Genomic DNA, 14,328 nt, shown 5'->3' with positions numbered 1-14,328 from the left:
AGTCAAAATTTTTTTTGAAAAATTTCTTGAAGATTTTAACAATGACAAGAGTTGTCTCTGGCAGCAAAACAGACTTCATTGTGACTTCAAGGGACAGCCTATAGCAATCAAAGCTTAATTAGGTTTCTTGTTCTTTTCAGTATTTAATTGCTTGGATTAGATTATTGATAATGTGAAACTTGAGGGAATTCTGACAAGTGAATTCTCAGTTTTCCAGAATAGCTAACCAACTATTTCTTACCATTCACTGAACTGTTGTCCAATGTAAACTGCTTCAGATTTGAACCTTAAGGTAAATATCACTATATCCTATTTCCAATTTCTGTAGTTGTCCTCCACACAGGCAGGAGTTCTTCATTTATTAAAGATTTATTTTGAGATACAGGTTACTGCTTTCTTCTCAGTTTACATCATGGGAGAGACAAAAGACTTAAATGAAGTTTAGAAATTCATTACATCCATAGTAATTGCCTTTTATTGAGAACAGACATTGAGACTTGACTGTTATTAGCCCATTTACTATGATGTAGAAATTTTCTGTTAGAAAGGGCTGATGACTGGAAATTTTATGTGTCTATTTCTTTATGTTTGAAAAGTTTACCTTTTTTGCTTCTTTTGTTTTAGTCTATTTAATGTCCTCTTTTGTTCCTCTTCTTCCGCAGACATTAATTGCAAACCTTCTATGTGATAGGCAGAGTATTAGTTACTAGGATTATAGAAAACTTCCTTAAGATGTGGGAGACAAGTAATGGCTGCCCACAGCACATGTGATACATTTTTCTGACAGGTAAGAATCAGGTGTTGTGAAAAAATAGGATAAACTCTAGGTTAGAGCTGGAGCTGTCTTCTCACAAACGTTGATGCTAAGCCCAAGCCACGGAAGGATGCAGAGGAGGATACAAAATAGTCTTTTCTACTCTCTATAGCTTTAACCACGGTGCTACGTAGTCATGGGGTTTATTTTGAGGGAAGATGCTATTTTTCCTGTTTCCAATGCTATGTCTTACTCTATTTTAATTGCTCACAATAAGTGCAGGAGATTTTAAAATTCAAAATACAAAAGTAATAATTTTATTTAAGGGGAAATTTTCTGATTGAAAAATTGTAAATAAAGTGCTGGTCGAATATATGCATTTCTCTACTGCACTTATACTTGCTTCTGTTTATACTTGCACATGGTATTTATATTTAAAGAAGATTTATAAAGATATACATATATGAGATATGCTATATATATAATATTAATAATCTACTCTGTATATTCTCCTCTGGAACTGCTCTCTGAATATCCTGAATATTTCAGGGTCAGATTATCTTTATCTTTTTAGATCTTTGCAGTTGCACTCACAGAAAACACTGCTTCTTTGGGAACTCGCCATCTGGATACCCCACCTTACAGTATTTCTCATTTGCAGACCACTGGGACATTCTTCTTTGTTTACTGAAAGCCCTGCTCTAGATTTAGTCTTCCTTTCCACTTCAGCTGCTACCTAGGTTACTTATGTGATTAATTTATCTATAGCCTTGGCCTTGAATTTTATTGATCTCATCTCTAGTGATTGCCTTTTCTCCACTTTAACACTCAGTCTTATAGCCCACATTTGGGTCCTTGTCACCCAGAACTGAGTTACTTCTGAAGTTATCAGTTCACTTCGATCCACTAAACATCGTATTTCCTATATTTTTATGTTTTCCCATTGTCTGCTTTCAACTTGTCTTTAACAGAATTTCCAATCCATATTATTTATTTCTTTATCAGTCCTTTCCTAAATTTATTTTCTTCCCTCACCACGTTATCAGTCTTAAAAACTTTTTTTTTTTTTTTGCCAGTATCCTCTAATTCCTCTCCCAGCTTTCTTTTTATCAAACCATACTGAAAAACTCTCAACTCTTTATTTTTCTAGCTGAGCACTACTGGCAAAAATCACAAGCAGTAACAAGCACTGTCAGTTTATTGTTATCAGCCTCAAATGGACCCACACAATTGGTCATAATTCTATTATTTCTAGTTCTCTCATTTTTCGCAGAGGTTACTAAGGCAACCAGCCACTCTTCTTACATCTCCAGTTTTCCACATTTCTTGTCACATTCAGCAGATGACTTGGCATTTCATTTCACAGAGAAAGTGGAAATCCTCAGATGAGAACTCCCACAGTGTCCTTCCACCAAATCTACTCACATCTGCACTCATTCTGGTTTGTTTGTTCTTACTGTTTATAATGGAAAGAGTCTTGCCCTCAAGGGGTGGGAAAATCATATGCCTCTAGAAACCAGGTGGATAATATAAATATGTGAAGCCTTAGGGTAAGAGTAGGCTGTGGCCTATAGCAAATTGATAAGAGCTATCTAAAATATTCAAGTTGTTAATACTCTGTATCAGCTGGAAAAAAGCCTGCCTTGATGAACATGGCCTCTGATCTAAGACTAATCTCCACATCTCAGCTGTGGATCCCATATCCTGAAGCCTTTTTCAGAAGTATGCTTCATTCCCCTGAATATGCCCCCTTTTCTCCAAGAGTAATTCATCTTTTGCTATTAGTTGTTTCTTATCAATATTTGAATGTTGTCAAGCTTGTTTCATCTTTTAAAACCTTCATTGACCCTGTTTTCTTCTCTGGCTACTAGATTTTCTCCACTTTTACTGTTAAACTGTAGAAAGAGTTGCCTACTGATTTGGATTTGATAAACTTAGGTTAGAGTCCTCACTCTACTACTTATGAGCTCTGAGACTTTCCAAGCCTCAGTTTTTTTCATCTGTGAAACTGGGGATAATTTTTACATCCCATCATAAATTTAAGTATTAAGTCAGACAATGTATATAAAATAGCCAAAAACAAGCACATAATGAGTATTTAGATATATTTGTTTTAGTCCCTGGCACTCTACCTTCTGCCCCTACCCTTGAATACTCTAAAGGCTTTTTGTTGGTTCTCAGTAGTATTTCTTAGTACCAATCAGTAGTGTTTCTCAATATTATTGACTGCTTCAAAGCACTGTCTTCCACTGTTTTTCCTGACACACACCCCTGGTTTACCCATTGTTTCTGCGAATACTCCTTTGGGTTTTTTGGGATATCTGTTTTTTGCCCATCCTTTAATGTTTATAATCCTTGTATTTATTTTCCTCCAAATTCTGTCATGGCGTTTGTACAGTTATTAAAGTTGAACTGTTAATTTGGCTGTGATCTCTTTGGAAGCCAAAGCAAAGAGGAAGCATTATAACAATATTAATTTATAGTTAATCAGCATTTACTATGTTAGGCATTTTTATAAGTGCTTTACATGTATTACTTGATATATGCCTCATGAGAACTCTGAGGTAGGAGACCAGAATAGAGAGGTAAACTAACGTGCGCAGAGTCTTACTGCAGGAATTCAATTTTAGACAGTTGAATTCTGGAGCTTGCCTTCCTAGCCATAACACTACGTTCTCTTCCAAAACAGTGACCTGATTAATGGTGTTTAGAAGGGTAACGCGTTCTTCAGAAGAACTAGAGATTCTTGTAGGACTTAGGTCCGAAATGATGTATGTGATGATCCTTCAGGAGGTGATAGCGTATCCTCAGCTGTAATCCCTTAATAAGTACCATGGTAACATTCCATTCTCATGGAAAACTTCAGCGTAGAACAAGAACATAATACCATACCAAAGCAAAATACACTGAATATAGTTTTTCTGTAATTGCTTCTCTTAAATAGCCCTTCGATAGAAATTTGGGTACTGAAATATCAAAGTTGTATTTCATAGTTTAAAAAGGACAGAATTGTCTTACTCATCTTTGTATCTGTAGTGCCTCATCCAGAACCAGTCACACAGAAATGATCCAATCAGTATGTGTGGAGTGAATATGACCTGATTTGGCTGGTCAGCTACTTAAGCAGTAATGACTTCACACAGGATGCATTTAACATGCCAGCTTCTGAAGGTGGAGTTGATGATTGTTTGCAAGATTGATGAGTTCAAAGAAGGAAAATAAGTAGGAATTTAGTCCCATCTCCTTCCCCTCCCAGCTTCCCATATTTAATCATTTCTTTATTGTTCTTTATTTCATTCTTATTGTATACCTGGCAATGTTTAAAGTGGTGGAGGTCCAGCAGTGAACAAGACAAAATCCCCACCCTTAAGATGTTTACACTTTGGTGAGATAAAGAGAAAACTAATATGATAGTAATGATACAGTGAGATCAGTGCTCTGAAGGAGACAACATTTAGATTATATGCAGGTATTCAGGCAGTGGGAACAGGTTAGAAGAAGCATTAGTGAGTTCAGAGAACTTCAGATCTCCATTAGATTTGGAAAGTGAAGTGTGAATATTAGGAATGGTGAGAAATGGGGCTTGTAGTAAGCAGCACCAGATTGTAAAGAATCTTGTGACCAGCTTTAAGGTTTTTACTTCCATTGCTCTTCCCGTATCAGCAATGCCTTTCTTACATGCTGCTGGCATGGGGAGAGTAGAGGGAAGAACAGTGTAAAGACGTGTTTCGAGGGTCACACGATTCCTTTTTTGCTGAATACCAAAATTGGAACTGCGTGATTAATCTATTCAGTAATGATTTTTCATTGTAGATACTGATATCCATATGACTTTTCATCTCTAAATTGTAAACTCAAGAACAGGAAGTGTATTTTATTCACTTCTGTATCTTTAGCATCTGATAGTAACTCAGTAAATGTTTTTTAAAAGCCATTTAATATTTGTAATCATTTTATGTTTTAGCCTAGTAACTAAAACATAGTTGTTGTATTTTTTAATTTGAAACACAGTTTAAGTTTTAAACAACTGAGTTTACAGACCACTGTGAAGATTACTTGCCTTTGAGTAGGGAAAAACTACTAAATTTAAAAATCGAGGAATTTTTTTTGTTGTTTAATTACAGGGACAATCACAGCTCGACAGAAGACTTCAATACAGAATTTGGTCAACTATTTTAAGTGTTTAGTCTGAAATGTGTTATTATTCCTTTGATTTGTAGACATATGAGGAAGATAGAAAAAACTACTCTGAAGTTCAAATTAGATGTCAACGTTTGGCCTTAGAATTAGCAGACACAAAACAGTTAATTCAGCAAGGTGACTACCGCCAAGAGAACTATGATAAAGTCAAGAGGTAAGTAGTTAAAATGGCTGTGGTAGTAGTTCTCCATTTTAACGTGCATCAAAGTCACCTGAGTTTTTACCAACAATCAATTGTTAATTTTACTTTTCATCTTCTTCTTTGCACAAGTGCATGCAGTTTTAGCAGTTTGTTGGGTTTATATTGTATTTTTATATTGGTTGTTTTTGTTTTATTTAGATGTCACTGCTGTCTTAAAATGTAAACAAAGATAGAAACCCAATAAAATCACACGTGTGTAAATATTTTTTCAGTGTTGTTTGATGATTGTTTTTATGTAATGGAATCAATTTAAATGCTTAACAGTTTTCCCTGAAGTTTTTTTCAGCTGTTCCTTCCTGACAGAAGACACATACTCTCTCAAAAAAAAAAAAAAAGACACTTTCTGAGAATATGTTTCCTAATATTTGCTACTAAGTAGCTATAACAAATACCTTTGTTTAACTGGAATATTCTTTTCTGTTGTTTGTTTGGTAATTTAATGAGCTACTACTTAGCTGTGTGTCCCTGGTACATCTCTTTTCATTCTGAGCCTAAGTTTCATCTTTTATGAGATGTTGCTAATACAGATAGCTGTACTATATAAACTAAGATCAAATAAATATTTATGAAAGCCTTTAAATATATATGTACTGTGTATGTAATATAAATGGAATGACCTTACCTTAATTGTTCACGCCACCTGAAATAATTCTTAAAATGTGGTAGTCACTCAGTGAATATTTGTTAAATGAATGAATGAATTATTTAAATTGCATAATTTAAATTATAAATTACATAATAACATATGTGAATTTGCAAAGATTTATGGATAGAAGATTGGCATTTCTACTCCCATTATGATTGACACATGGTATTTCTTATGTATGTGGTATTATGCCAAAATATGATAATTATTGGAGCTTTAAATCCTTGAGAGCTCTTCTCAGTGGGCTCTAGAATAAAGCTGGAGTTCAAAAGAAGCATTTAAAAATTAAGTAGAGGCATGGTGGCACATGCCTTTAGTCCCAGCTGCTTGGGAGGTTGAGGTGGGAGGACTGCTTAAGCCCAGAAGTTCAAGGCTGCAGTGAGCTATGATCATGCCACTGCACTCCAGCATGGTGGCAGAGTGAAACCCCATCTCTTAAAAATATAAAATAAAAAAGAATAAAAATTAAATAGATTGTGATGCTAAAATGATACCAGTTGGTATTTTGATGTCCCCACTGCCGCTATCAATGACTGATACAATACAAAAAGGGAAAACTAAAATGCGCAGTCATCAGAATAATCCACCAGGGCCATGGATGCTCAATGAAACAAGATGAGTCATGAGTTGTTAATTACTGAATTTGGGTGATGGGAGCATGGGTGTTCATTATATCACCTCTATTTTTACATATGTTTTCATTTACTATAATAAAAGCTTAGGAAGGAAAAATGTAGCCTTGATCAAAAAGCTTGATAAGCATCTTTATGGTAGAAATTTAATAGTAAAACAAAAAAGGACTAAAACTATGACCCTTTTTAGTTCACTCAGTAGAATGAATGAGTTTAAAAACATAGACAGGTCATGAAATATAAGATAAACTGGGGAAGAAAAAACAAGCCTTTTATGCCCTGGGTAAATTCTCACAAATGTACAAAAGAAACAGGTGTGTGGATGTTAATTGTGTCATTATTAAAATAAATCAAATGCTTTTCAGAAGCAGAATGGAAAATAAATTGAGATTTATCCTGCAATATAGTTTTATATAGCAGTTAAAATCATTAAATTAGGTCTGAATGTATCACTTTTTTTACTAGTAGTTCCTTATTTTCTGGCATAACATAATGTTCCTAGTTTTGGTTTTTGTTTGTTCGTTTTGTAATTTCATTGCCTCAGCTTTTTCTCTAAGAAGTCTTGATCTCTTTTAATGGGGAATGCTATTTAGAAATTAAGATTTGGATGCTGTGGTCATGGCTACATTGGTCATTATTTCTAGGCCCTTTGAGTAGGCAGAGACAGTAGAGGGAGAATGAGGAGGAGGCTTAACACACTATGGATGAGATCATACTGATACTTCTTTTTTTTTGAGACGGAGTATCACTTTGTCACCCAGGCTGGAGTGCAGTGGCGTGATCTTGGCTCACTGCAACCTCTGCCTCCCAGGTTCAAGTGATTCTCCTGCGTCAGCCTCCCGAGTAGCTGGGACTACAGGTGTGCACCACCATGCCCAGCTAATATATGTATATTGTTTGTTTGTTTGTTTGTTTTTGTTAGTATAGACATGGTTTCACCATGTTGGCCATGGTTGGCCAGACTGGCCTTGAACTCCTGACCTCAGGTGATCTGCCCACCTTGGCCTCCCAAAGTGCTGATATTACAGGTGTGAGCCACTGCACCCAGCCCACGTTGATACTTCTAATTCCAATTCAACACTGCAACAGCCAGTTTGAAGAGGTGCCAACTGGCTAAATATGGCAAACTTGAATATCACAATAAATAGTGACAATGATGAATTATAGTCCATTGAATAGAATAAGAATTTTTAAGTACAGGCTAATAATAAATACAGAAAGAGGATCTTAAATTTTTTTTATTTTTTATTTTATTATTATTATACTTTAAGTTCTAGGGTATATGTGCATAACGTGCAGGTTTGTTACATATGTATACTTGTGCCATGTTGGTGTGCTGCACCCATCAACTCGTCAGCACCCATCAACTCGTCATTTACATCAGGTATAACTCCCAATGCAATCCCTCCCCCCTCCCCATGATAGGCCCTGGTGTGTGATGTTCCCCTTCCCGAGGCCAAGTGATCTCATTGTTCAGTTCCCACCTATGAGTGAGAACATGCGGTGTTTGGTTTTCTGTTCTTGCGATAGTTTACTGAGAATGATGGTTTCCAGCTGCATCCATGTCCCTGTAAAGGACACGAACTCATCCTTTTTTATGGCTGCATAGTATTCCGTGGTGTATATGTGCCACATTTTCTTAATCCAGTCTGTCACTGATGGACATTTGGGTTGATTCCAAGTCTTTGCTATTTTAATATATCATCTTTACCACTTTTTAAGTGTACAGTTCAGTGGTAATAAATATATTTATATCCTTTTTGGGAAAGAGGATCTTTACGGTTGAATGCCAACCAATAAATGTATATGCATGTAAGAATGACCATTTTGTAGCCGTATAATAATACTGATTCAGAATCATCATTGGAATATAAAACCATCAAGTAAAAGTATGTTAGGGAATAGGATATTTACATAAAGCATCTCTTCACAATTATTAATTTTAAAGGGCAAAAGGATACCTTTATAGTTAAACTCTGGCAGATACTACCTTAACCTAGTGATCAAAGTTACTATCACCAATAATGGGATAAACTGACATCACATACCTCAGTACATCTTCATATAATACACTGAGAATGCATTTCTCTATCTGAGAATCATTTCTGTAGTATTCCTGCCCAAGTGCCTAACCTGAATCTAATAATAAAGAAACTTCAGACAAGTGAAAATTGAGGAACATTCTATGATGCAGTTAGCCTGTGCTCTATAAAAAGTCATATAACACTAGGAAAACTAAGAAGTCTTAAAGGTTAAAGGAGACTAAAACCACATGACATCTAGCTGCATGGTAATAGATTACAATATTATGTTAATAGATCCTTGGATTACTATTATGGTAATAGATCCTTGGCTCAGGGAAAAAAATATTTCACAAAGGGCATTTTGGGAGACAGTTGACAAAATTTGGAAATGGATTATATGTTAGATAATAATATTGTCTTAGGGCTAAGTCTCCTGAGTATGATAATTATACTGTGATTATATAAGAGACTATCTTTAACCTTAGTAAATTCACACTGATTTATTTAAGGATAAAGGGACCTAATGTCTCAGTTGAGGAAACAAGTGCACATGTATGAGTATGTGTGTGTCGGTATGTATACACATGTAGATACATGACCCTTGACCAACACGGGGTCCACTTATATTCAGGTTTTTATCAGCGTAACACCAATTGAAAATGCAATTTTCACAAGATGTGAAACCTGAATATACAGAGGACTGACTGTTTGGTGGGATCTGCAACAACTGCAGGACTTCAGCATGTACAGATTTGCGTATTCAGGTTGTGGGGGTGGGTCTGAAACCCATTCTCTACATATACCATTAGACAGCTGCATATATTCACATATATTAACAAGAGAGAGGAATTGAAGAAATATAACAAAGTAATATTTAGTTAATATTACAAAACAAATACAACACAGTATTAATGATTGGTAAATAAAAGTATTAAAAAGAACCAGGCTGGATACAGCGTGTCATGTCTATAATCCTAGTGCTTTCAGAAGCGCAGGCAGGAGGGTCACTTGAGCCCAGGATTTTAAGACTAGCCACGGCAAGACAGCAAGACCATCTTTCCAAAAACAAAAACAAAAAAATTAAATTAGGCACATGGTGGCATGCACCTGTAGTCCTGGCTATCTGGCAGGCTGAGGCAGGAGGATCACTTGAGTGCAGTAGTTCAAGTCCAGCCTGGGTGACAATAGTGAGACCCCCCATCTCATAAAAAAAAAAAAAGTATAAAAAATGTTTTTTAAAAAATTGCATGTAAAAGCACAAAATGAAATTTTAATTTTTTAAATTAAAAATAATCTAAACATTCTAAAAATAAAAAAGCACAAAATACTTGTAGTATTATGTATCAGAATAGAAATACTGATAGTCATCTTTATTTATTGTGTTTGTATGTGATTGTTATTTGGTGCTTTGCTCAGCTTTTCTTCAATAAACATAGTATTTTGTTAACTAGAGGAAGAAAAGGCATTCTAAATGTTTTTAAAAAGCTGATGCAAAGGAAAGCAATTCCTAACAGCCCTCTCTTTGGAAATACCAGGTGGGTCAGTGAAATAAAGTGCAAAGGCACTACTTCTGACTGCAGGGAAGTAGTTAAGAGTTAGTAAATCGATTTCTCTGCTCCTTTTTAAAAATGTCTGTTGTAGGTTTTAGTCCAATTCTTGGTATAACTTTTTTGGGGAATTTGTCTTAAAATGGAAATTAAAATCTGGGTAATCATAAACAGTTTGTGAATGAAATAGTCACAATAATGCCTGCCTATGTATCTACTATGCAATCTGAATGATGAGTTGTGTTTTTTTACCTTAACTGAACTGAAAGCCTAGAGCCATGTATACATTCTTTAAAAGTTTTGACCTCAAGATAAGATTAAAGATGACTAATGAAAAAATACCAAATGTACGTTAGTAAGTTTTATTATTATGTAGTTTATATATTTATTCCTTAAAGGTGATAACTTGATTTTTATGTATTTGAACAAGGTCTGAAACAGAGTCCCTTCTAAATCTGAAAAGTAGATACTTTATAGTTCATGGAATTACACTCAAGCCCCATTGCTAGTGTCTCTATTCAGCATCCTCATGCATAGTCAACCCTTTTAAAGTGTTCACTGTAAAAGGGGATGTAAAATTTACATGTCTGTTGGAATTTTTTAATAGTGAACGTGATGCACTTGAGCAGGAAGTAATTGAGCTTAGGAGAAAACATGAACTACTTGAAGCCTCTCACATAATTCAAACAAAAGAACGAAGTGAATTATCAAAAGAGGTAAGCTTATGAATAGAGTCAACTTATATTAAATTGTATAGTATTAGTGAAAAAAATAGCCCGGAGTAGATTTGAGGCAGAGACATTTTTTTGGTTATGTAGTAGTTCCTCCCAAAAAGAGACTTTTTTTATTTTTTAACTTTTACTTTTTTTTTTTTTTGAGACAGGAGTCTTACCCTGTTGTCCAGGCTGTAGTGCAGTGGTGTGATCTTAAGAGTCTCACTGCAACCTCTGCCTCCCGGGTTCAAACGATTCTCCTGCCTCAGCCTCCTGAGTAGCTGGGATTGCAGGCTTGTGCCATGATGCCCTGCTAATTTTTACATTTTTAGTAGAGACAGGGTTTCATCATGTTGGCCAGGCTGGTCTCGAACTCCTGACCTCAAATGATCTACTTGCTTCGACCTCCCAAAGTGCTGGGATTACAGGCATGAGCAACCATGCCCAGCCCCAAAAAGAGACTTTTAGTAGCTATTTTTATATTTTAAAAAGTTGCATGCCAAGAATTAGCCCTTTTTAAAAGGAAAATTTTCATGTGAATGAAAACATGAAGGAAAGAAATTAATACAGTCAACATTGAAAAGTAAGATGGTATCACTCTGGATACTTTTTGTTTCTACATGTATGTAGGTAGCCACGTTACAGCAGACTGTTACTTTACTACAAAAGGATAAAGAATATCTCAATCGCCAAAACATGGAGCTTAGTGTTCGCTGTGCTCATGAAGAGGATCGCCTTGAAAGACTTCAAGCTCAACTTGAAGAAACCAAAAAGGCTAGAGAAGAGATGTATGAAAAATACATAGCATCCAGGCAAGATTTACATTATTCCCACGTAAATAGATATCAGTTAACACATTTTCTTTGAGGGAGCTCTTGGCTTTGGGGAAGATTAGTGATTTTTTTTTTAAGGTCTATAGGACAATATTAAAATAAGACCTAATTTTATTTTATTTTATGTTATTTTTTGATTTTGACATTTCTGCTTTCTGTTTGCATATGTTTACGTGGTATAATTTTCCCATGTGCCTTTATTTCAAAACTTTGTCATTTGGTTTTAGGCACATTTCTTGAATATAGTAATGAGCTGATGTATCTGTTAGGATAATTTGGATTGCAAATAATGCAGAAGAATTTAAAAAATGAAGTGAGATATGTTTGCTTTTTTTTTTTTTTTAATTATACTTTACGTTCTGGGGTGCATGTGCAAAATGTGCAGTTTTGTTACATAGGTATACACGTGACATGGTGGTTTGCTGCACCAATCCACCCGTCACCTACATTAGGTATTTCTGTTAATGTTATCCCTCCCCTAGCCCTTCACTCCCCGACAGGGTGTGTGATGTTCCCCTCCCTGTGTCCATGTGTTCTCATTGATCAACTCCCACTTATGAGTGAGAACAAGACAGTGTTGGTTTTCTGTTCTTGTGATAGTTTGCTGAGAATGATGTTTTCCAGCTTCGTCCATGTCCCTACAAAGGACATGAACTCATCCTTTTTTATGGCTGTATAGTATTCCATGGTGTACATGTGCCACATTTTCTTTATCCAGTCTATTATTGAAGGACATTTGTGTCAGTTCCAAGTCTTTGCTATTGTGAACAGTGCTGCAATAAACATACATGTGTATGTGTCTTTATAGTAGAATGATTTATAATCCTTTGGATATATACCCAGTAATGGGATTGCTGGGTCAAATGATAGTTCTAGTTCTAGATCCTTGAGGAATTGCCACACTGTCTTCCACAATGGTTGAACTAATTTACACTCCCACCAACACTGTAAAAGCATTCCTGTTTCTCCACATGCTCTCCAGCATCTGTTTCCCAACTTTTTAATGATTGCCATTCTAACTGGTGTGAGATGGTATCTCATTGTGGTTTTGATTTGCATTTCTTTAATGATCAGTGATGATGAGCATTTGTTCATATGTCTGTTGGCTACATAAATGTTTTCTTTTGAGAAGTGTCTATATGCTTTGCCCACTTTTTGATGGGATTGTTTTTTTCTTGTAAATTTATTTAAGTTCTTTGTAGATTCAGGATATTAGCCCTTTGTCAGATGGATAGATTGCAAGAATTTTCTCCTGTTCTGGAGTTTGCCTGTTCACTCTGATGATAGTTTCTTTTGCTGTGCGGAAGCTCTTTAGTTTAATTAGACCCCATTTATCAGTTTTGGCTTTTGGGCCCCTTGCTTTTGGTGTTTTAGACATGAAGTCTTCGCCCATGCCTACATCCTGAATGGTATTGCCCAGGTTTTCTTGTAGGATTTTTATAATCCTAAGTCTTATGTTTAAGTCTTTGGTTCATCTTGAGTTGATATTTGTTTAAGGTGTAAGGAAGGGGTTCAGTTTCAGTTTTCTGCATATGGCTATTCAGTTTTCCCAACAACATTTATTAAATAGGGAATCTTTTCCCCATTGCTTGTTTGTGTCAGATTTGTCAAAGATCAGATGGTTATAGATGTGTGGTGTTATTTTTGAGGCCTTTGTTCTGTTCCATTGGTCTATATATCTGTTTTGGTACCAGTACCATGCTGTTTTTGTTACTGTAGCCTTGTAGTGTAGTTTGAAGTCAGGTAACGTGATGCCTCCAGCTTTGTTCTTCTTGCCCAGAATTGTCTTGGCTATGTGGGCTCTTTTTTGGTTCCATATGAACTTTAAAGTAATTTTTTCCAATTCTGTGGAGAAAGTCATTGGTAGCTTGATGGGGATAGCATTGAATGTATAAATTTGGGCATTATGGCCATTTTCACAATATTGATTCTTCCCATCCATGAGCATGGAATGTTTTTCCATTTGTTTATGTCCTCTCATATTTCTTTGGGCAGTGGTTTGTAGTTCTCCTTGAAGAGGTCCTCCACATCCCTTGTAAGTTATATTCCTAGGTATTTTATTCTCTTAGTAGCAATTGTGAATGGGAATTAACTCATGATTTAGCTCACTGTCTGTTATTGGTGCATAGGAATGCTTGTGATTTTTTCACATTAATTTTGTATCCTGAGACTTTGCTGAAGTTGCTTATCAGCATAAGGAGATTTTAGACTGAGACGATGGATTTTTCCAAATAATACAATCATGTCATCTGCAAACAGAGACAATTTGACTTTCTCTCTTCCTAGTTGAATACCTTTTATTTCTTTCTCTTTCCTGATTGCCCTGGCCAGAACTTCCAATACTGTGTTAAATAGGAGGGGTGAGAGAGGGCATCCTTGTCTCGTGCCAGTTTTCAAAGGGAATGCTTCCAGTTTTTGCCCATTCGATATGATATTGGCTGTGGGTTTGTCATAAATAGCTCTTATTATTTTGAGATACATTCCATTGATACCCAGTTTATTGAGAGTTTTTAGCATGACGGGGTGGTGAATTTTGTCAAAGGCCTTTACTGCATCTATTGAGATAATCGTGGTTTTTGTGATTGGTTCTGTTTATGTGATGGATTACGTTTATTGATTTGTGTATGTTGAACCAGCCTTACATCCCAGGTATGAAGCCAACTTGATCGTGGTGGATAAGCTTTTTGATGTGCTGCTGGATTCAGTTTGCCAGTATTTTATTGAGGATTTTTGCATCGATGTTCATCAGGGATATTAGCCTGAAATTTTGTTTTTTT

The 14,328-nt window shown here is 35.7% G+C and overlaps 1 protein-coding gene across 1 annotated transcript in view; it reads left to right on the top strand.

The window, feature by feature from the left end:
- Positions 1-14,328, top strand: part of PIBF1 (progesterone immunomodulatory binding factor 1) — a 266,063-nt gene that overhangs the window by 42,154 nt on the left and 209,581 nt on the right. The window contains exons 6-8 of the mRNA XM_011932158.1: positions 4,975-5,108; positions 10,613-10,721; positions 11,349-11,530. Coding sequence (XP_011787548.1) covers positions 4,975-5,108; positions 10,613-10,721; positions 11,349-11,530 — 425 coding nt within the window. The remainder of the gene's footprint in view (positions 1-4,974; positions 5,109-10,612; positions 10,722-11,348; positions 11,531-14,328) is intronic.

Source organism: Colobus angolensis, unplaced genomic scaffold, assembly GCF_000951035.1.
Source record: "Colobus angolensis palliatus isolate OR3802 unplaced genomic scaffold, Cang.pa_1.0 Scaffold94, whole genome shotgun sequence".
NCBI lineage: Eukaryota > Metazoa > Chordata > Mammalia > Primates > Cercopithecidae > Colobus > Colobus angolensis.
The sequence above is the reverse complement of the archived record's forward strand: the minus strand, read 5'-3'. Positions and strand labels throughout refer to the sequence as shown.